The sequence below is a fragment of the Humulus lupulus genome, chromosome 8 (assembly GCF_963169125.1).
Source record: "Humulus lupulus chromosome 8, drHumLupu1.1, whole genome shotgun sequence".
Lineage (NCBI taxonomy): Eukaryota > Viridiplantae > Streptophyta > Magnoliopsida > Rosales > Cannabaceae > Humulus > Humulus lupulus.
In genome coordinates, this window is record NC_084800.1 from 65,656,904 (window position 1) to 65,678,056 (window position 21,153).

Sequence of the window (21,153 nt, forward strand, 5' to 3'; positions counted from 1 at the left end):
CCAATTCAACCTAGAAAAGATGTTTGTTCTATATGTTCTAGTCCTTGCCATAATGCCCAATCATGCCCTTCCTACCAAGAAGCCTTTTCTGAGGAGGCCAATGCTCTTCATTCTTATGGGAAACCAAATGATAGCCCATTTTCGTCCACCTACAATCCAAATTGGAGAAACCATCCAAACTTTTCATGGAGACAAAACCAACCCCAAATGAATCAAGGGCACCAATACAACACACAAAACCAAGCTCATGCCCCACAAAATCAACCATATCCGCAACAAAGAAAACATTCCTTAGAAGATACTTTACAACAATTTATGCAATCCACCCAACAAATCCTACAAAATCAATCTCAATCTATTACCAAACTCGAGACACAAGTAGGACAACTCGCCACTGCTTTAGCTGATAGAGAGAAAGGAACATTCCCTAGTCAACCTATCCCTAATCCAAAAGGTCAATATGAGATAGGAAAGTCTAGTCATAATGGAGAAGTCAAATCAATTTCAACTCTTAGGTCTGGAAAGAAAATTGTCAAACCCGATTACATACCCGAGGTTGAAAACGAAAAAGAAAAAGAAAAGAGTCAGCCTTTTAGTTCTAATCTCAATGACTCATCAAACAAAGAAACTCCAATCCATCCTTTTATTCCGAAAGCCCCATTCCCACAAAGATTACTTCCAATTAAAAAAGGCGGCCAATATAATGACATCTTAGAAGTTTTTAAACAAGTTAGTATCAATATCCCTTTCTTAGATGCCATTAAACAAATTCCTGCCTACTCTAAATTTTTAAAGGATCTTTGTACTGTTAAAAGAAACACTAATGTTCCTAAAAAGGCATTTTTAACTGAACAAGCTAGTTCCATTATTCAATATAAGAGTCTTGTTAAATATAAAGATCCTGGGTGTCCCACAATTTCATGCATTATTGGTGATCATTTTATTAACAAAGCTTTACTTGATTTGGGTGCTAGTGTAAATTTATTGCCTTATTCTGTTTATAAGCAACTTGGTCTTGGTGAGCTAAAACCTACCTCTATAACTCTTCAATTAGCCGATCGTTCTGTGAAAATTCCTAGAGGCATTATAGAGGATGTTTTGATAAAAGTTGATAAATTTTATTTTCCTGTTGACTTCATTGTTCTTGATACTCAACCTGTGGAAAATATGCATGCTCAAATTCCTATCATTTTAGGTAGACCATTCTTAGCTACATCTAATGCAATCATAAATTGTCGTAATGGTGTTTTGAAATTATCTTTTGGAAATATGACTGTTGAATTGAATGTTTTTAATGTGGTTAAATCTGTTGAGTGTGAAGAAGTGCATAAAGTTAACATGATAGATAGTATTTGTGAAAATGATGGAAATGACTTATTTGATTTTTGTGAAAAATACTTTGGTATGAACTTGCATGTTGATGACTCTAATGATGATGTGAATTATTTGGTAGAGCCAATACCCTTAAATGAAACCAAAGTTGAACCTTTTTCACCCTTAGGTCATGTTCAATCAATTTCTGAGTCTCCAAAGTTAGACCTTAAACCTTTGCCAGAAAATTTAAAATATGCTTTTCTAGGAGAGTCTGAAACCTTACCTATTATCATAGCATCCGCTTTAGATAAAGAACAAGAAGGTAAATTGTTAGATGTCCTTAGAAAACATAAAGAAGTCATAGGTTGGACCATTGGAGACATTAAAGGAATTAGCCCATCCATATGTATGCATAGAATCCATCTAGAAGAGAATGCTAAAACCTCTCGGGAATGTCAAAGAAGATTAAATCCAAATATGAAAGAAGTAGTTAGAGAAGAGGTCATAAAATTGTTAGACGTAGGTATCATTTACCCTATTTCTGATAGTCAGTGGGTTAGTCCAGTTCAAGTTGTGCCTAAGAAGTCTGGGATCACAGTTGTTGAAAATGAGAAAAATGAATTAATCCCTACTAGAGTACAAACAGGGTGGAGAGTGTGCATAGATTATAGAAAGTTGAATAATGTTACTAGAAAAGATCATTTTCCATTACCTTTTATTGATCAAATGCTTGAACGATTAGCTGGCCATGCATATTATTGTTTTCTTGATGGGTATTCAGGATATAACCAAATCCCCATCGCCCCAGAAGATCAAGAAAAGACTACTTTTACATGCCCTTTTGGAACTTTTGCATATCGTCGCATGCCCTTTGGATTATGCAATGCACCTGCGACTTTTCAAAGGTGTATGATTTCGATTTTTTCTGACATGGTTGAAAGATTTCTTGAAGTATTTATGGATGATTTTTCTGTGTTTGGTTCTTCCTTTGATGAATGTTTGCATCATCTTTCACTTGTTTTAATTCGTTGCAAAGAGAAAAACCTTGTGCTTAACTGGGAAAAATGTCATTTTATGGTTAAAAAAGGAATTGTTTTAGGTCATGTAATCTCATCTGATGGAATAGAAGTTGATAAAGCTAAAGTCGATCTTATTTCAAAACTTCCCCCACCTAAAACTGTGAAAGAAATTAGATCATTCTTAGGCCATGCCGGTTTTTATAGAAGATTTATAAAAGACTTTAGCAAAATTTCTCGGCCTTTATGCCATTTACTTGGAAAAGAAAATGCTTTTGTCTTTGATAATAATTGCCATGTTGCCTTTGAAAAATTAAAAAATTTGTTGACTACTGCACCCATTATTCGACCTCCTGATTGGAAAATACCTTTTGAAATAATGTGTGATGCTTCTGATTATGCTATAGGTGCTGTCTTAGGACAAAGACTTGAAAAAATACCTCATGTAATTTACTATGCTAGCAAAACTTTAAATGATGCTCAATTAAATTATTCCACAACCGAAAAAGAATTGCTTGCTGTTGTTTTTGCATTGGAGAAATTTAGATCTTATTTGTTAGGATCTAAAATTATTGTTTATTCTGATCATGCTGCATTAAAATATCTCTTATCGAAAAAAGATGCTAAGTCTCGTTTGATCCGTTGGATCCTGCTTTTACAAGAATTCGACTTAGAAATACGTGATAAAAAAGGATCTGAAAATGTTGTTGCTGATCATTTATCTAGACTAGTTGTTGAAACTATACATGATTCCACTCCTATCACTGAAACTTTTCCTGATGAACAATTGATGTATATTTCTTCATTGCCTTGGTATGCTGATATTGTTAATTATTTGGTCACTAATGAAATACCATCTCATTGGTCTAAGCATGATAAATCTAAATTTTATTCTGAGGTGAAAAACTTTATTTGGGATGATCCTTACTTGTTTAAATACTGCCCTGATCAAATGATTAGAAGATGCATTCCAAACTATGATCAATCTAAAATCATATCTTTTTGTCATGATCATGCATGTGGAGGACATTTTAGTGGTAAGAAAACAGCTGCTAAAGTTTTACAATGTGGTTTTTATTGGCCTACTATATTTCATGATACATATGTTTATTGTAAAGCTTGTGAACGTTGCCAAAATTTAGGAAGTTTAACTAAAAGAAACATGATGCCTTTAAATCCTATTCTTATTATTGACATATTTGATGTTTGGGGCATTGATTTTATGGGACCATTTCCTAACTCTTTTGGTAATCTTTATATACTTGTTGGAGTTGATTATGTATCTAAATGGGTTGAAGCTATTGCATGCCACACTAATGACCACAAAGTTGTGCTTCGGTTTTTAAAAGAAAATATATTTTCCCGTTTTGGTTCACCGCGTGCTATCATTAGTGATAACGGTACACACTTTTGTAATAGGCCATTTGAACATTTGATGAAACAATATGGCATTACGCATAAAGTCTCAACACCATATCACCCACAAACTAGTGGTCAAGTTGAAGTGTCTAATAGGGAAGTTAAGCACATTTTAGAAAAAACTGTGAATCCAACTAGGAAAGATTGGTCCTTAAGACTCACTGATGCATTATGGGCGTATCGTACCGCGTACAAAACGCCCATTGGCATGTCACCCTACAGACTTGTGTATGGGAAGGCATGCCATTTACCTGTTGAGTTAGAACATAGAGCCTTTTGGGCAATTAAGCAGTTAAACTTTTCTTTAGACAAAGCAGGTGAGAAACGAAAGCTTCAACTAAATGAACTAGACGAAATTAGTAATGATGCTTATGACTATTCAAAAAAATATAAGGATCGTATGAAATTTTACCATGATAAAAATATTTTGAGAAAAGATTTTTATCCAGGTCAGAAAGTCCTTTTATACAACTCTCGTTTGCATTTATTCCCGGGAAAGTTACGCTCTAGGTGGTCCGGTCCTTACATTGTTCGTATTGTTTTTCCACATGGAGCTATTGAAATTAAAAATCCTAAAAATGGTGATATATTTAAAGTTAATGGACAAAAATTAAAACCATTTTTAGAATTAAAAACTGATGAAGTGGATGAGATACTCCTTGAGGACCCTGTTTACCATGCTCTTTGATTCCTGTGTGATCTTGATAACTTGTGTTTTATTTGTATTGTTGTTTTATGTGTGATTTAATTTTTGTTAGTTGTATCTTGTTCTCTCTTCGCAGTGCACAATATCAAGGTACGACCATTCTAAACCTTACACTCTTGTCAATTTTAATTTATATTTATATTTTGACACATTGAGGACAATGCTTAAATTAAGTTTGGGGGTATCGAGTTTTATTGTGTATGTTTGTGTTTTATTTATGTTATTTATGTTTTATTGTGTATGTGTATGTTTGTGTTTTATTTATGTTATTTATGTTTGTTTGAAAAAAAAAAAAAATTATTTATTTATATGTTGTTGTTTTGTTAATTTTTTTTGTTCATTTTCATAAAAATTCAAAAATATATATATATTAAAAAAAAAAAAAAAAAAATTGGTGATATTTTTCATTTTCAATGATAAAAATTCTGATTGAGTTTGAAATTAATTCTCTTAAAAATATGAATAATTTTTAAGCTTTGTTTTTAATTATAGGGTCAATTTTGCTTGTAAGAAAAATTTTATTTTTCATAAACACTCTTATTTCCTATAAGTTTAAGTGAAAAATAATTTTAATGAAAATCTATTTTCTAAAAGCAAAATTGACAATTTAATTAATTACATAAGCTTAACTTTTATTCATAATAATTTCTGAGATTTATTTTCATTGTGCAATTTTTGAGAAAATCATTTTTATATCACCAATAAAAAAAAATTAAAAAAAAAAATGTTTGTTTTAATTTTTCTTTTGCTTGAGGACTAGCAAATCTTTAAGTTTGGGGGTATGATAACTCTAGGAATTAGAGTTATTTTACCATATTTTTTATGCTAATTGTTGCTTAGTTCTTGAGTTTTTAATTAACTTATTAAGTTTTTATGTAATTTTTAATTTATTAGTCTTACTGTAGTTTTCTAGATTTTTATATGTTTTTATAGATATTTTATTATAATATGTTGTAATTTAATTATTTAAAATTTGTGTTGTTAGATTATAAGTATAAAAAAAATGTTATTTTATTTATCTTAGTTTCTAAAGTAGATTAAAATTCAATTAGTATTTTCATGGACTTAATTTGAGTTATTTTACAATTGAAAATATTTAATTCTAATTTAATATTTACTTATTTTGCAATAAATTGTTGCATTTTAATGCTCTTGAAAAGAGAAGAAAAAATGTTAGTTTTGAAGAGAAAAGGAAATAAAAGTGATATTTTTGTAGAAAGTAACAAGAAAATATTTTCTTTACAGGCCCATGCTAGAGCCCAGGCCCACGGTCAGCTTTAGCTCCAAACCAGCTTTCGGGCCTCTGCCCCATTCAGGCCCAATCTGGGCCCGTTCCCTTCCTGCCCAGATGCCAGCCCAAGCGCCTGGCCCAGTTGTCCCTCACGCCTGGCAAGCCTCCCAGCCATGCAGCCAACGCCAGCTGTCACCTCACTTTGAAGCACTCAGCTTCAGCCTTCACGTGACTCTCCTGCTGCATCTCCTCACATCAATGAAGCTTCCCTCTTGGGCCAGCTCTCCACAACATACCACATGGCCCAAGCCATCTCACAGGCCCACGCCTGCCACCTGCCACACGCCTGGCCCAGCGTGTCCTCAGCCCACAAGGCCGCCTGCCACCAGCAGCCTAAATGCTGCATTTTGTCACTTTTTAGCCTAAAAATGTCTAAGTGTACCAATTGTCCCCTAGGTTCAAAATGCCACCTTTTTACCCATTTTCTACACACTTTTTACCCCAAAATCATCATCACTCCTACAATTCACCCCTATTTACCATATTATTATTAATTTAATCAATTTACTTAATTTAAATTGATTATTTTAATAATCTCATTTTGGCTATAAATAAGGGTTTTGAAGACCATTTGGGGGTGCTTAATTTTGGTTACCATCTTTTTCTCTCATTTTCTCTCTACCATTCTATCTTCCATTTGGGTTTTTCAAGAGCATTTTGCAAGTATGTATGTCTTTTATTTTGTAATTTCTACTCTAGTTATGTGCTTCTAATCTTTTTCATAAGATTATTAAGATCATGATGAAGCAACTTGTAACTAGGTAATATTTATGTTGTATGTTGATTTCCCTTGTAATACAACAAAGTTTATGGATTTTTCTTCTACATATATTTCTTTCATCTTAAATATCTTGTATTTTAGATTGTTAGAACATATTTACACTTTGTTCTTCATTAGTGCATAAACATAATATTCTTTGTGTAAGATGTGTCATTAAATTGTACACATCCATGCTTAGAACAAAAATATTATGTTTTGTCTTATAAATAATGTTCATTGATTTATTTGTTATTTCATTAGATTGATTTACACTAAATGCTTTGAAATTATAATTTTGAAAAGTGAAGAAAAATCCTAACTTTTTATAAGAAATTTGTGTTTAAAATTATAAATATTTTGGAAAAGGATAGTTTAAATTATTTTAACTATCACTAAAACTTGGGAATCAACATACTAATAAATATTATTAAACTTACATTTTGTGGATTCTAGTATCTTAATAATCTTTTCTTTTAACACTTATTTTCAACTCATTATTGGTTTATTTTCATTATCATAAATAGCTTTATTTTTCAATCTTTTATTTTATGTTCATAATATTAAAACTTATAAATCTTTGGAACTAGGTTAGAATTTATTACTTTTGATTTAAAATAGTTTCATTTTCGATTTTAGACAACTCCTTTGGGTTCGACATCCTTGCTTACGATCACTATTCTATATGGACGATTCGTGCGCTTGCGATATATAAATTTTTAAACATACCCGTTTTGGGTCCATCAACTAGTATTTCGGGGTAAAATTGAGTATTAGTAGATTTACCAAATATAATTGAGGTATGATTAAGGTCTCATTGATGAAGTAAAAATGGTTTTAGAACCATTAGATCAATTCTTGATGGGAGGTATACATAATCAGTGGTATTGATGCAAAGTCAAAACGAGTTTAGCATAAGTGCGCTACGCTCGATCGGGTAAGCATAACTATTGGGTATGAACTCATATGGACCTAAGGTTTGGTGTGAGTGTTTTACACATAAGGATAATAGGCCTAGTAGATGATTAAGTCGAAATTATTGAAGTGATAAGGTTTTCATAAGTCAAAAGGTGAAATGATGAGGTGCAAGATGTCAAATTTTGATACAATAAGGCCAAATCATTGAAAATAAAGAATTTTCATCAACCTTATCACTTTGCACGACCAAGACTCTGAAAAACAGAGAGAAAAGAAAACCAAAAACCATTTCTTGGCTGGTTTGAAGAGATTCTAAGGAGATCCAAGTGAAATCAAAGCCAAAGAAGTGGATTAAGCTTAGTTTTGGTCTTTTTATGGTAAGTTCTTGTACTTTGAAGTTAAACCATGTTTTTGAATTTTGCTAAGAGCTTATCTATGGTGTTTTATCCTTTTTAAGATATTTTTTGGTGGTTTCCAAGTAGTTTGAGGTTTAGAAAAGCTTGAAGAGATTGTTTTTGCCGAAAAGTTGCTCGGTAAGTGAAATTTTGTGTTTTATGAGGTTTTTGGGGTTCTTGGAGTACAAGAAGATTTTTGGTTATTTTGTTGAGTTTATAAGAGAGTAGATATGTTTATAAATGTTTGAATAGACGTGGAGACTCATTTAATTTGGGTGATAATCTTGGAAATTATAATTTTATCAAAATCGGTATATGATAACTTTGTGATGAATTTTGTTGGTATTTGGGATTTATGGTTATGGTAGGTTATTTGATGTTGATTACTGATTGATTTTGATATTTAGGGATAGCTAAAATTAAGGAGAAACTCTGTCAAAATTTCTCTAAGTGTCTAAGATAAATTTAACGCTCGATCTAGGTGGTTTAAGACATTTTAGGGATGATTTGGATATGAAAGTTGATATGATGTTTTATGGGTATTTTTAAATGATAGTTCAATGTCTTACTGCCATCATTATGATGAGAAATCCATGCCATTGTCAGGATAAGCACATCAACACCTAAGACACCACTTGTTACACGGTGAAATATATTTTGGACAGAAGGTAAGTAAAGTACTCAACTGCAACACAAGAATTATATGTTATGTGAAAGTATGCATTATATGAATATTTTGTGAGTAAGTGGTATTAACATACATTGACACTTCATCATAAATTGTAGGCATGGCATAATAGTGATCTGGTGAATTATTGTATGATATAAGACCATGCATGATATTATGATGATTAATTATATGATGCCTTAGCAAGTTTTATGCAACATAAAAGCAAGTTGTAATAAGAAGTTTAAGTTCAGTGTCACTGTTTTGAAAATGCAAATGAAAGTGTTAATAAGTGTAAACGGAGGCCTATAGTAGGCTTATAGTGGCAGCCCAATAATTTGGGCTAGGTTTTAGTGAACCAATTATATTGTTTGCCATGTTTCCGTTTTTATTTCTCCTCCATATGAGTTATTGTTATATGTATTGACACCACAATGTGTGGCCGCCTTAACTCTTGAGCCCGACGGGGCAACGATGGAATAAGGTTTTTAATGTGCCCTACTGTGGTGATGGCTAACCGAAGGAGAACCCATGAGATTTTATATTATAGGTGTAATAAGCCCTGCAGGCATTGACCAATTCAAACAGTGTGCACAATATTAAGGGGTCCAAAATTTAAAAAGAAGTTGTGTATGTCCTTTGACATTGAGTAATCATTAGCATTGCATGCATTACTTTGCTTACTAAGCTTTAGGCTCACAGTTGTCTTGTGTTGCAGGTAGAGAAATAAATAAGTGAATGACATAAGGAGAACTGAAGCATGTTCCTGACCCTGATTTGTACATATGAACACATCGACCTTTTGTGGGTTATTTCAGTTTACCAATGTGATATTTGTAATAAAGTGTGAAGTTATGTTTTGAAAACAAATTGGGTTTAATACTTATGTATAATATGTTTGAGACACACTTTATGTTTAATGTAAATAATGTGAAATAAGTTTTAAAAAAAAAATGTCCAGACTTCTGCAGTAATAAATTATGATATAGTTTTAAAACGTAACACATCAGATATGGTTTTAACTAAAATAAGTGAGGGTGTTACATATATTATTATAATAATAATATTTTATAGGGTTTATACCTTTTTGGACCATGTGTTTTTTTCCATTACCTGTTTGGACCCTGTGTTTTGACAAATTACTTTTTGGACCCTGTGTTTTGTAAAATAGTTAAAATAGAACCCTAAACTCAATTTTGATAAAGAAAAAATTGAATATAACAACACAATTTTTAAGCAGAATTATTTTATTTTTGAATAGAATTGTTAGTTGGGTAAATTATTTGTGATTTTAGTTGAAAAAACATTGACCAAAATCGGGTTTAGGGTTCTATTTTAATCATTTTACAAAGCACAGGGTCCAAAAAGTAATTTGTCAAAACACAGGGTCCAAACAGGTAATGGAAAAAAATACAGGGTCTAAAAAGGTATAAACCCTATTTTATAATATTTGAATTTAAATTTATATTAATATAATTATTATATATGTAGTCTTATATTGAATATTATTGTAATAATAATATTTTATAATATTTGAATTTATATTAATATAATTAATAAATATTTATTTTTAATTAGTTTTAAAAGTATACTCCATTAAATATTTAAAATATTCCGTTAAAATTAGCAAAACAAAACCATTAAAACTAAGAATTTTCATTATCTACACACTTTGTATATAAAAGAGAGATTTATAGGAGATAACAACTTGACTCCATTTATGTGTAAGTTATTTAATATAAGCTCTTTAGTCAGTTGGAGTTTTAATTAGTTTGTTATACTCAAATTTCGAGATTAAGTAAACAACCTCGAAATGTAGGCTCGAAATAAATGAATTTCCACATTGCACTTGTGCAAATTATCTTGGAATGTCATAGTCACATGGTTCTAGATCTGCCATCAGCGTTCGAGCATGGGTTGCAAGCTCGAAGGCATTAACCTTCTTTGAAGGATGAGCTCAACAGACTTAGCGAGGGAGGAGGAAGCAACAACTGAAATGATAAGCTCGAAGCTATGAGTGATCTCGAAAGCGCGTTGAAATAATGTTCAAGATCGACGATGCGTTTACCATAGAAAAAAGTAGGTGTCCAAAGCAAAAATAATAAAAAGAAAAAAGTTGTCACCATAACAAAAATTAAAGCAAAACCCCAATCAAAATACTCGACTGAACGATTGGAGAACACAACATACCAGTAAAATGCACCTTACCAACATTGAAGAACTTCAAATCAAAATACAAATTAACCAAAACACCCTACCCACATAATTAACACTTGCAAAACCCTTAAGCCCTCCAAAAAATAAAAATAAAAAATATAACAACTTTTTTTAAAAAAAATCATAAAAATATATCCGAACCGAAAATCAATCAAACAATAACATATTAAACATAAAAGACAATAAGAGTTATGCATCTACCTCAGGTACTCAATCAAGAAAATTTTCAAAAGAGCTATCGAATGAGAAAGGGACAAACAAAACATTTGTGAGCAAGATAAACCAATTAAACATATCTCAATTAGAGTATCTCCAATCACATTAGCTAATTAATAGTTAAATTTGAGTAAAATAGCTAAAAAGCTACTATAGCTAGTCATTTTTTTGAACTTCTTCCAACCATGCTCTCTATTATAGAGAGTTGATTATTTTATAATCTTGTATTTATAGAGAACATTGCTTTTATGTCCACTCCTTACTAATTTTTATTATTAAAATAATATGCTATTAATTTGGCTAGCCTTTCACACTAGTTATATTTGGTTAGTCCAAAAATAAATTGTTATAATAGCTAGGATGATGGGGTTATGGTTGGAGTAGGAAAAACCTAAAAAAATATCATTTCATTAGCGAAAATGACTAATTTTATCAAATGACAAGTGTGGTTGGAGTTGTTCTTATGAGAGTAGTGTTCCAATTAGAAGGTTAATGAGTTGTTCAAACTTCAGTGAAATAATGGGGATGAGACAAAGCACAAGTAATAATGAGTTTTTTATTCTTCTTTATTTTATTTTATGTGAATTAATCATTATGATTCATCTACTTTTGGCCCCAAAGCATTACACACAACACTCAGATTCATTGCCTACCATTTAGTAGGGGTTGCCCTAAAGGAGACCGAAAGGCTTTTCTAGTAATCGAAACTCTAATCGAAAGTAGACTCAAGTTTCACCTTTTTTTCCCTTCTTGTACGAGAATTTTCCTAATCTAGTTCTAAATACTCGGCAAATCTTTCTTTGCTTCACGAAGGAGATTACCGGAGGACCAACATAGGGAGACGTTGTCAGTGTGACTTGGTGCCTCTATGCTCTTCATGGAAAGGAGTGAAACGAGCAAGGACAGAGTCAACATTAATGTTAGTGATAATAGTAAAGGAAGAGACGTATTTATTCCATCCAAAAAAAAAAAAAACTCATTGGCTATTGGTGACCAGAGTAATGCTTGACACACATTCTTAATTTTCTTTCCTAAATTTTTATATAATGTTGTTGACGCTAATTTTCATAAACTTAATTATGTAGAGCAATAAGCAATTAATTTAGGAAGAATAGAATAAATCAATTATTTTTAACGTGGTTCAACAGTTACAATGTACCTACGTTCACGAGTCACTATTATTATGAACACTCATTAAAAGCTTTAGATGAAAGCAATTTGATAGAGACTCGTCTCAGTACAAAATTGTGCGTGAATACAAATGACCTAGCCCATGTTATTTATGGATCTGGTTGTAAGAATATCTTCTCTCCCAATTCAGGGAAGTTACAATCAAATATTTAAATTCAAATAAATATTTGAATTAATAATAAAAATCAAATGTAGTAATTAAATAACGATCGTTACACGATTTTGACCAATCCTAACGAAATAGGGATTTCCCAACAGTGTTTCCGTGTGGTGAATGCGTCATCAAGCTTAAACATTGCTTCAATGTGCTTTCGATATCACTCATAGCTTCGAGCTCACCATTTCAATTGTTGCCTCCTCCTCACTCTCTAAGTCGATTGAACTCATCCCTCAGAGAATGTTGGTATCCTTGAGCCTGCAACTCATGCTCGAGCACTGATAGCAGATCTGGAACTGTTTGACAATTTATACAAATGTATTGTTAACACTTGTTAATCCCGAGCTTAACCCTTTATGAGCCTACATTTCGAGGCTATCTAGTTAATCTCCAAATTTGGGTGTAACAAATATATTTAAAAAAAAATGAATATAAATACGTGTATAAATTTATAGAAAAAATTACGTATAACATGGATTTTCTTTCTTTCTAAAGTTTCATAAATATGGAGAAATTATGATTTTACTTGACTTATGAGTTTTTTCTTCTTCTAATCTTAGCTAATTTTGTGGAAAATTATTTCCATATTTTTAAGTTTTTAAAAAAAATAATAATTCCATTTTTTAGTTATTACTTTAGTGTTAATGATATTGTATTATTTATTTGATTTTTTTTCATTTCATTCTTTATATAAATGATTTTTGTGTGATTGTATAATTTTTTAACCAAAAAAAAAATTGTTCACATATTTTTTAATAAAAATTGGCTCTAACAAAATAAAAATAAATGGAAAAAAGGGTAACAAATCAGTAATATTCTTTATGTTTTCCCCTCACTTCCTTCTTTTCTCACTTTATTTATTTCTTTCTTATTTCTACAATTAAATTCACTCATACAATACTCAAAATCACCATTTCTTCTTTTCTAATGTTTTTAAAGGAAAGAATGTTCAAAATTGTTCAACAATATTGTCAAAAATAACCTAATACTTGTATTATAAATGTATAAACATTATATATGCTAAGTAAATTAAATGAATCATTTCCTTATTTATTTATTTTTTTGCTTGTGTGGTTTCTCCATTGGTTGATTTTTTTGCAAGTTTTCTCCTATGCAATGATTTAATGCTTTAATGAAATACATTTCCTAAAACAATTATTGCTTCATTCAACTATAAAAGATAAATAATCAAGTACCATGTTTATATTTGCCAAAATCAATTAAGGCTGAGCATATGATCAACAAACAATGTAGGTGCCAAGTTTATCTGTTAAGCTAAAAAAGATAAAGAACCAAACTCCAAATTACTTTTTTCACTATTAAGTTTCTTTTTGCCAAAATCAATTAAGGTTGAGCATATTTGATCAACAAACAATGCAGGTAAAGTTACTTCTTCAAGCTAAAAAAGAAAAATATCCAAGTTCTAAGTTACTTTTCTCAGTACCAGTTTTTTTTTTTTTTTGCCAAAATTAAATGCCAAGCATATTTGATCAATTAATAATGTATGTATCAAATTACTTTGTTAAGCTAAAAAAGATAAAGAACCAAGTTCCAAGTTACTTTTTTCACTTCCAGGTTTTTTTTGCCAAAATCAATTTAGGGCTCAACATACTTGATCATCTAACAATGCAATTACTAAGTCAGTTCATTAAGCTATAAAAGAAAAATAATTAAGTTTCAAGTTACTTTTTTTACTACAAAGTTTCTTTTTGCTAAAATCAAATGCTGAGCATATTTAATCAACTAAAATGCATGTATTGGGTTACTTTGTTAAGCTAAAAAAAAACAAATAACCAAGTTGCAAACTACTTTTTTCACTATCAAATTTTTTTTTGACAAAATCCATTAATGCTAAGCATATTATATCTAATAACAATGTAAGTATTAAGTTACTTCGTTAAGCTAAAAAAAAAAAAACAAAGAACCAAGTAATTTTTTACGCTATCAAATTTATTTTTCCCAAAATCAATTAGAGCAAAGTATATTTGATCAACTAAAGTACAAAGTTATTTCCTTAAGCTAAAAAAGATAAACATCACTTGGTGCCAAAATAGAGCAAAAGAGAAAAAATTGAAATAATATATACTTGAGAAGTGCCGATAGTATAAACAAGAAACAACATAAATGTGAAATTAAGCTAATGTAGATCGACATGTATAAAATTCAAACAATATAACTCATAGTTTAGACTCATAACAAAGACTAATTCAAACAATATAACTCATAGTTTAGACTAAGCAAAATATTACACCAGAAAAAATGGAGGATCTTGGCTAGAGCATCACTACTTCGGAAAAAATGGAAGTTTTTGGCTTTTTAGATCGTCAAAATCATAGAGGGGAGACAAATCGTGGATTGTGATTTTGGTTTCCCAATTTGTTTGGGTGCTTGAAATTCAAAAGCTAAAGATTCTATTTATATGCCAATTTAATTATTTCCACATTTATTAATTTTTTATTCTGTTTTCACGTTTTTAAAAGATTTCTTTATTACTACATATTTTTCTATTTTTTTTAAAAGAATCATATTTATAAAAAAAAAACCCAAATTAATATTCATTCTCCCTAAAGCAAAAATAAAATTATATATTTAATGAGTCTATTTTTTATTAATTTTTTTCATTAATGGCTAGTCATTGGTTTAACCTAAGAACATGTAAAATTAATTCATAGGTCCCTTAATATTTTTTCGATCCACATAGAAATGTAAGCTTTTTTTTAAGTTTATTTAAAAATAATTTTACAAATTTTAATAATAGTTTTTAGAAAAAAGACACCATTTTAATTTTCAGAAAACATTTTCATAAAGATAATAACCGAGGAGAGAGACATATATATATATATAAGAGAAAGAGAAGGCCAAATAGTTCCTTTTATCGGCTATTTCTATACTATTCCCACTGTTGGGAGCCGACCATTGTGTAATAGGCTCTCTCCCTTTCCTCTCTCTCTACAAAGGAAGACCCTTTCTCTCTCTTGAAGTTCAATCGAGGAGTTTCGGGGTGAGTTAGGGATTTCTTTTGCTCCATTTATATTCATATATTTCTATCGGTGAATTAGGGTTTTTGAATGGGTTTGTCCGTCATTTTTTTTTTGGTATGCTGTAGGTTCAAATTTTGGTTTTTTGATTTCTTTTCCCTTCATTGATGATTATTGTTTCATTTTGGTTCAGTTTTGGGTACAAAAGCTCTTCTTCTGGTGGCTGTAGCTGTATTATTTTTCTTTTCGGTTTATCAAATAGGAGCATTATCCGTCCAACTAATTTTTCTTCTAAGCTATGCACCAAGTTTTTGTTTTTGCATTTTTGGGTATTGTAGATACTATTGATTATTTAGTTTTTAGCTCCGTTGTATGGTGGGATATCGTTTTAAGCTTCCATTATTTTACTAAATTTAGTTTCAGAGGTTATTACTTTTAGTTACATGCTTGTCACGTTTATAATTGCTTGTAAGTTGTTTACCTAAAAATTGTGCTAAAGTAGGCCTGAAGTAGCTGTATTTTAGAGTAGGGGATCTAGTTTATGTTGGCAGAAAATATGTAGATTAACTTTTGCCTGACTGTTACATTAAATTTGTTCAAATGTAAACGACCTCTCATGCCCCGTTTACTTTATTTAGGCAACCTACTAATGTTCAATCTTTTAAAATAGCTAAGCAAGAATAAGTATACCTGTGTAGTTGTATGAATGAATAACCATGATTTTGTTTTGTAAAATGTTGGTGCTAGGTTAACGGTGTAATAGTAATGTTTTTCTTTTGTGTGAATTCAAAGTTGCTAACGTTGTTCCTTATCTATATGCAGTGTGTTAGGTGGAAATCATGGCTGCGCTGGTTCAGTACACTAATGTTCCTGGTTTAGTGGCCGGGTTAAAGCAGGGCCAGTCTAAAAGGTCTGGCAAGTCAAAAAGGACAGTGAAGATGATGAGTTGTATACAAGCACCTGGATTGAGCATGAGAGGTTTCTCAGGACTTAGAAGCCTTAATGCTTTAGATACTGTGACAAGGCCTGGGCAGGATTTCCATTCTAGAGTGGCAATTACATTATCTTCCAGGCAACGGAAGGCTACCAGATGTGTCCCCAAAGCCATGTTTGAGCGCTTTACAGAGAAAGCAATTAAAGTAATTATGCTTGCCCAAGAGGAAGCAAGGCGACTTGGTCACAATTTTGTTGGCACAGAGCAGATTCTTTTGGGTCTTATTGGTGAAGGAACTGGAATAGCTGCTAAGGTCCTTAAATCAATGGGTATTAATCTTAAAGACGCTCGTGTTGAGGTTGAAAAGATTATTGGAAGAGGCAGCGGTTTTGTTGCTGTTGAGATTCCATTCACTCCTCGTGCAAAGCGTGTTTTAGAGCTCTCATTGGAGGAAGCCCGACAACTTGGTTTGTACCTTTTCTCTCCTCTGATATTCCACTAAAATAGTTCATTGGAACTGGTGATGAATGTTTAGTTTTCTGTTACTGGTGTTACTGTTATGCTTTTGTGAAAATGTTGAGTCATTAATTAATTAGACTTGTTGCTACATTTGTGCTGTTGTTATGATGATTGAAAAGCCCACTCTTATTAAATCCTTCAGGCCATAATTATATTGGGTCTGAGCACTTGCTTTTGGGCCTACTTCGTGAGGGTGAGGGTGTTGCTGCTCGTGTTCTTGAAAATTTGGGTGCCGACCCCAGTAACATTCGCACGCAGGCAAGCATAGGAATCGGTTTTACTTTGTTGTCAAAGTGATTTATTATTATTATTTTTTTTATTATTATTATTCGTGGAGATTTTAAGCTAAGGCTTTCCTCGTGGTGGGCAGGTTATTCGTATGGTGGGTGAAAGCACAGAAGCTGTTGGAGCTGGCGTTGGAGGAGGCAACAGTGGTAGTAAGATGCCAACATTGGAAGAATACGGAACCAATTTAACAAAGCTCGCCGAAGAGGTAATTTTGAAGGCTTGATACAAAATTGCTGCCTTTTGGTGTCATGAATTCTTATCTGCATTATATTTCTTTCCTTTACAGGGTAAGTTGGATCCGGTTGTAGGAAGGCAGCAGCAAATTGAAAGGGTTGTTCAAATTTTGGGCAGGCGAACCAAGAACAATCCATGCCTTATTGGTGAGCCTGGTGTCGGGAAAACTGCAATTGCTGAGGGGCTTGCCCAACGAATTGCAAGTGGCGATGTACCTGAAACAATAGAGGGGAAGAAGGTGCTATTAATATATATATTTATGCATTATGTCATGTTGGAGGTTTCCTGTTGTTTCAATGCTCAATATAAATCTTTGTATAATTTCGTGAATAATAATACAATGAGTTGTTTATTTGTCTATTAGGTTATAACACTGGATATGGGTCTTCTCGTTGCTGGCACCAAGTACCGTGGGGAGTTTGAGGAAAGATTGAAGAAACTTATGGAGGAAATCAAACAAAGTGATGAGATAATACTGTTCATTGATGAGGTTCACACTTTAATTGGAGCTGGAGCAGCAGAAGGAGCAATTGATGCTGCCAACATTTTGAAACCAGCGCTTGCAAGAGGTGAACTACAGGTAATTTCATCACCATGGAGGTCGAAAGCCCTCTAGCTTTCTTATTTTTCTTTTATGAATGACTTAAGAAATCAAGTTTGAGTAGTTTTCAGGTGTAGCTAGATTATGCAACTTTTTGTGATTGGTTTTTAATCTTACAGTTTTCTGTTTTGAGACCTCAGTTCCTGAGGAATGAGGATTGAGATTGTAGTGTACCACATTTCAATATTATATCCTTCCCACTCACGAGGGTTAGGTTGAGTGGTGACGTCCTGATTTTCTCCTATGAGGTTTGGCTTCAATTCCTCATGGAGGTCTGCCTAGCAATTTGCTTGAATTTTCTGCCTCCCAAAGATTGTCGGATCAATGGGCGTTAAGTATAAACACACTCAGGCGCGCACACAAACACACACACACTTGTCCATATTTCAGTTATCTATGTTCTGTCTTACTAATATTGAAGTTGAAGTACAAAATGTATATAAATATGAGTAATGATATGTGCACCCAAAATATACACTCATTTTAAAAATCAGTCCTACGTCACTGTGTGTAATGTTTGGGTGCCCATATCATTACTCTTAACATATATGTTTAAAAGTACGTGAAAAACATGGTTGGACGTGATTGTTTTATACTTCTTTATTCATTTCCTTACTACAACTTGGATTCTGAAGGTGTAGTGGAGGTCTTAGTTTCATTTCTAATGGTGCAGTGTATTGGAGCCACAACACTGGATGAATACAGAAAGCACATTGAGAAGGACCCAGCCTTGGAAAGACGATTTCAACCAGTCAAAGTGCCTGAACCAACTGTTGATGAAACTATTCTAATTTTGAAAGGGCTTCGCGAACGTTATGAGATCCATCACAAGCTTCGCTATACTGATGAGGCGCTTGTATCTGCTGCACAACTGTCATATCAATACATCAGGTACAGAATTGGCAAATATGGTCAGATTGGAATTGGATTCCTTCCCCATTATTTGTTATGTGCAATGCATCCATGGAGCTTTTCTTTTAAGTATCAATTGATAATTGATGGATATTCTTAAATTACTCTTGCTTCCTTATTTGCATTTGTTTGTTTAGTCAACTTCGTGAAAAAAATTGGTGATTTTATGCTTGTTATTGTTGGAGGGTTTTCCTGATGCTTTAACTATGTGCTTCAGTGACCGTTTTCTGCCGGATAAAGCAATTGACTTGATTGATGAAGCTGGTTCTCGAGTTAGACTTCGTCATGCACAGGTAATTATACGCCTACTCCCCTTGTTTGAATTTATGGGAGACTTTCAAGTTATTCCACATTTGATGATTTGTGTCGGGTCATTTACAGCTACCTGAGGAAGCACGTGAGCTTGAGAAAGAACTGAGGCAGATCACCAAGGAGAAGAATGAATCTGTTCGTAGCCAAGAATTTGAAAAGGTAAATCTTTTGTTTTTTCATATTATGATTTTCATGATGGAAATAAGAGAACCATGCATCCTATATTTTTTTGTAATGTATCTATTTAAAATTTTCAATAGTTTTATGCTGAAAGACTACAAAAGAAATATTAAAGAACCTTCCTTGGCATGTTGCCGCCATTGAAGTTTTTTAAAAGAGAAATCAAGTTCTAGGTTTCAGATCCTGTCAAAATATTGTATATGGTTCTTGGACATTTGTTTTTTTCTTTTACAAGAACCATCATGCTCTCATTTGTTTTTTAGGCTGACAATGCTTAATATTTCAAACAGGCTGGAGAATTGCGTGACCGAGAAATGGACTTGAAGGCACAGATTTCAGCTCTTGTTGACAAGGGCAAAGAAATGAGCAAGGCAGAGACTGAGGCTGGAGATGTGGGTCCTGTTGTGACTGAAGTGGATATTCAACATATTGTCTCTTCTTGGACTGGTATTCCAGTTGATAAGGTGTCAACTGATGAGTCTGACCGCCTTCTTAAGATGGAAGAGACACTTCACAAGCGGGTCATTGGGCAGGATGAGGCAGTTAAAGCTATCAGCCGTGCTATTCGCCGAGCCCGTGTTGGACTGAAAAACCCCAATCGTCCAATTGCTAGCTTCATCTTTTCTGGTCCTACTGGTGTTGGAAAGTCTGAGCTTGCAAAATCATTGGCTGCTTACTACTTCGGTTCAGAAGAGTCCATGATCCGGCTTGATATGAGTGAATTCATGGAAAGACATACTGTTTCCAAGCTTATTGGTTCTCCTCCTGGTTATGTTGGTTACACTGAGGGCGGTCAGCTGACTGAGGCAGTTAGACGCCGCCCTTATACTGTTGTGCTTTTTGATGAGATTGAAAAGGCTCATCCTGATGTCTTCAACATGATGCTTCAAATTCTTGAAGATGGAAGGTTGACAGATAGCAAGGGAAGAACCGTAGACTTCAAGAATACACTTTTGATAATGACATCAAATGTTGGAAGCAGTGTAATTGAGAAAGGAGGCCGCAAGATTGGATTTGACCTTGACTATGATGAAAAGGATAGCAGTTACAACCGAATTAAGAGCTTGGTGACAGAGGAACTCAAGCAATATTTCAGGCCTGAGTTCTTGAATAGGTTGGACGAAATGATCGTCTTCCGACAGCTCACCAAGCTGGAGGTTAAGGAGATAGCAGATATAATGTTGAAGGAGGTGTTCGAAAGGCTTAAGACCAAAGAAATAGAACTTCAAGTGACAGAAAGGTTTAGAGATAGAGTGGTTGATGAAGGTTACAACCCGAGCTACGGTGCTAGGCCTTTAAGAAGAGCCATTATGAGACTTTTGGAGGACAGCATGGCTGAGAAGATGCTTGCTAGGGAAATCAAGGAGGGTGACTCGGTTATTGTGGATGTTGACGCTGATGGTAATGTCACTGTTCTGAATGGCAGCAGTGGCTCACCTGAATTGCTTCCGGAGGCAATCCCTGTGTAGAACATCAACTTGGCCTCTTGCGTTAATCTTTTATTTGTTTTTCTCAGTTAGTTGGAACTCTTCTATAGAACTAGTTTTTTTTTCTCCCCTTCAAAGGTGTATTTTGGTAGTGGAATTGAAAGCCAGATTATTTCAAGTTATTGGCTGTTTCAAAAGGCTGTATCTGTTACACATTATAATATGCACAGTTCTGTTGCAGATGATAGTTTGGACGTCAGTAATGTTTAGAGCCTTTGCACACTGGGTGCAATAATAAAATTGTAATATTAGATTTTATTAGTTTTTATTTTGGATGGTCGTGTATAGAATTTTTGAACTAAATGATGAAAATATTCTTCCCTTGAATGGAAACGATCTACTTCTAATATCAAAAGTTTGGAAAATATGAAGGGACATGACTCCAAAGGCAAACACGAAGTATTTGAAGCTAACAAATGGGTCCTCCAATCATGTCTATATTAA

The 21,153-nt window shown here is 32.9% G+C and overlaps 1 protein-coding gene and 1 long non-coding RNA gene across 2 annotated transcripts; both read left to right on the forward strand.

Moving 5' to 3' along the window:
- Positions 1-7,596: 7,596 nt before the first annotated feature.
- On the forward strand, positions 7,597-9,476 carry LOC133793846 (uncharacterized). The gene is made up of 4 exons (XR_009874984.1): positions 7,597-7,798; positions 7,879-7,954; positions 8,423-8,484; positions 9,202-9,476. It is a non-coding gene; the product is annotated as an uncharacterized LOC133793846 (long non-coding RNA).
- Positions 9,477-15,108: 5,632 nt separating this feature from the next.
- Positions 15,109-20,967, forward strand: LOC133797592 (chaperone protein ClpC, chloroplastic-like). Its single transcript, XM_062235543.1, has 10 exons — positions 15,109-15,265; positions 16,065-16,643; positions 16,838-16,953; positions 17,066-17,188; positions 17,270-17,455; positions 17,582-17,797; positions 18,492-18,709; positions 18,948-19,023; positions 19,112-19,201; positions 19,513-20,967. The coding sequence occupies exons 2-10, from the start codon at positions 16,082-16,084 to the stop codon at positions 20,689-20,691; spliced, it is 2,766 nt and encodes a 921-aa protein (XP_062091527.1). The 5' UTR covers positions 15,109-15,265; positions 16,065-16,081; the 3' UTR covers positions 20,692-20,967.
- The last annotated feature ends 186 nt before the right edge of the window (positions 20,968-21,153 follow it).

What these genes read in the sequence shown, in the direction of transcription:
- LOC133797592 (XM_062235543.1), top strand. Translation starts at nt 16,082, where the DNA reads ATGGCTGCGCTGGTTCAGTACACTAATGTTCCTGGTTTAGTGGCCGGG. An exon ending in CTGTCATATCAATACATCAG is followed by an intron (nt 18,710 to 18,947) that starts GTACAGAATTGG and finishes TATGTGCTTCAG; the next exon opens with TGACCGTTTTCTGCCGGATA. An exon ending in TTAGACTTCGTCATGCACAG is followed by an intron (nt 19,024 to 19,111) that starts GTAATTATACGC and finishes GGTCATTTACAG; the next exon opens with CTACCTGAGGAAGCACGTGA.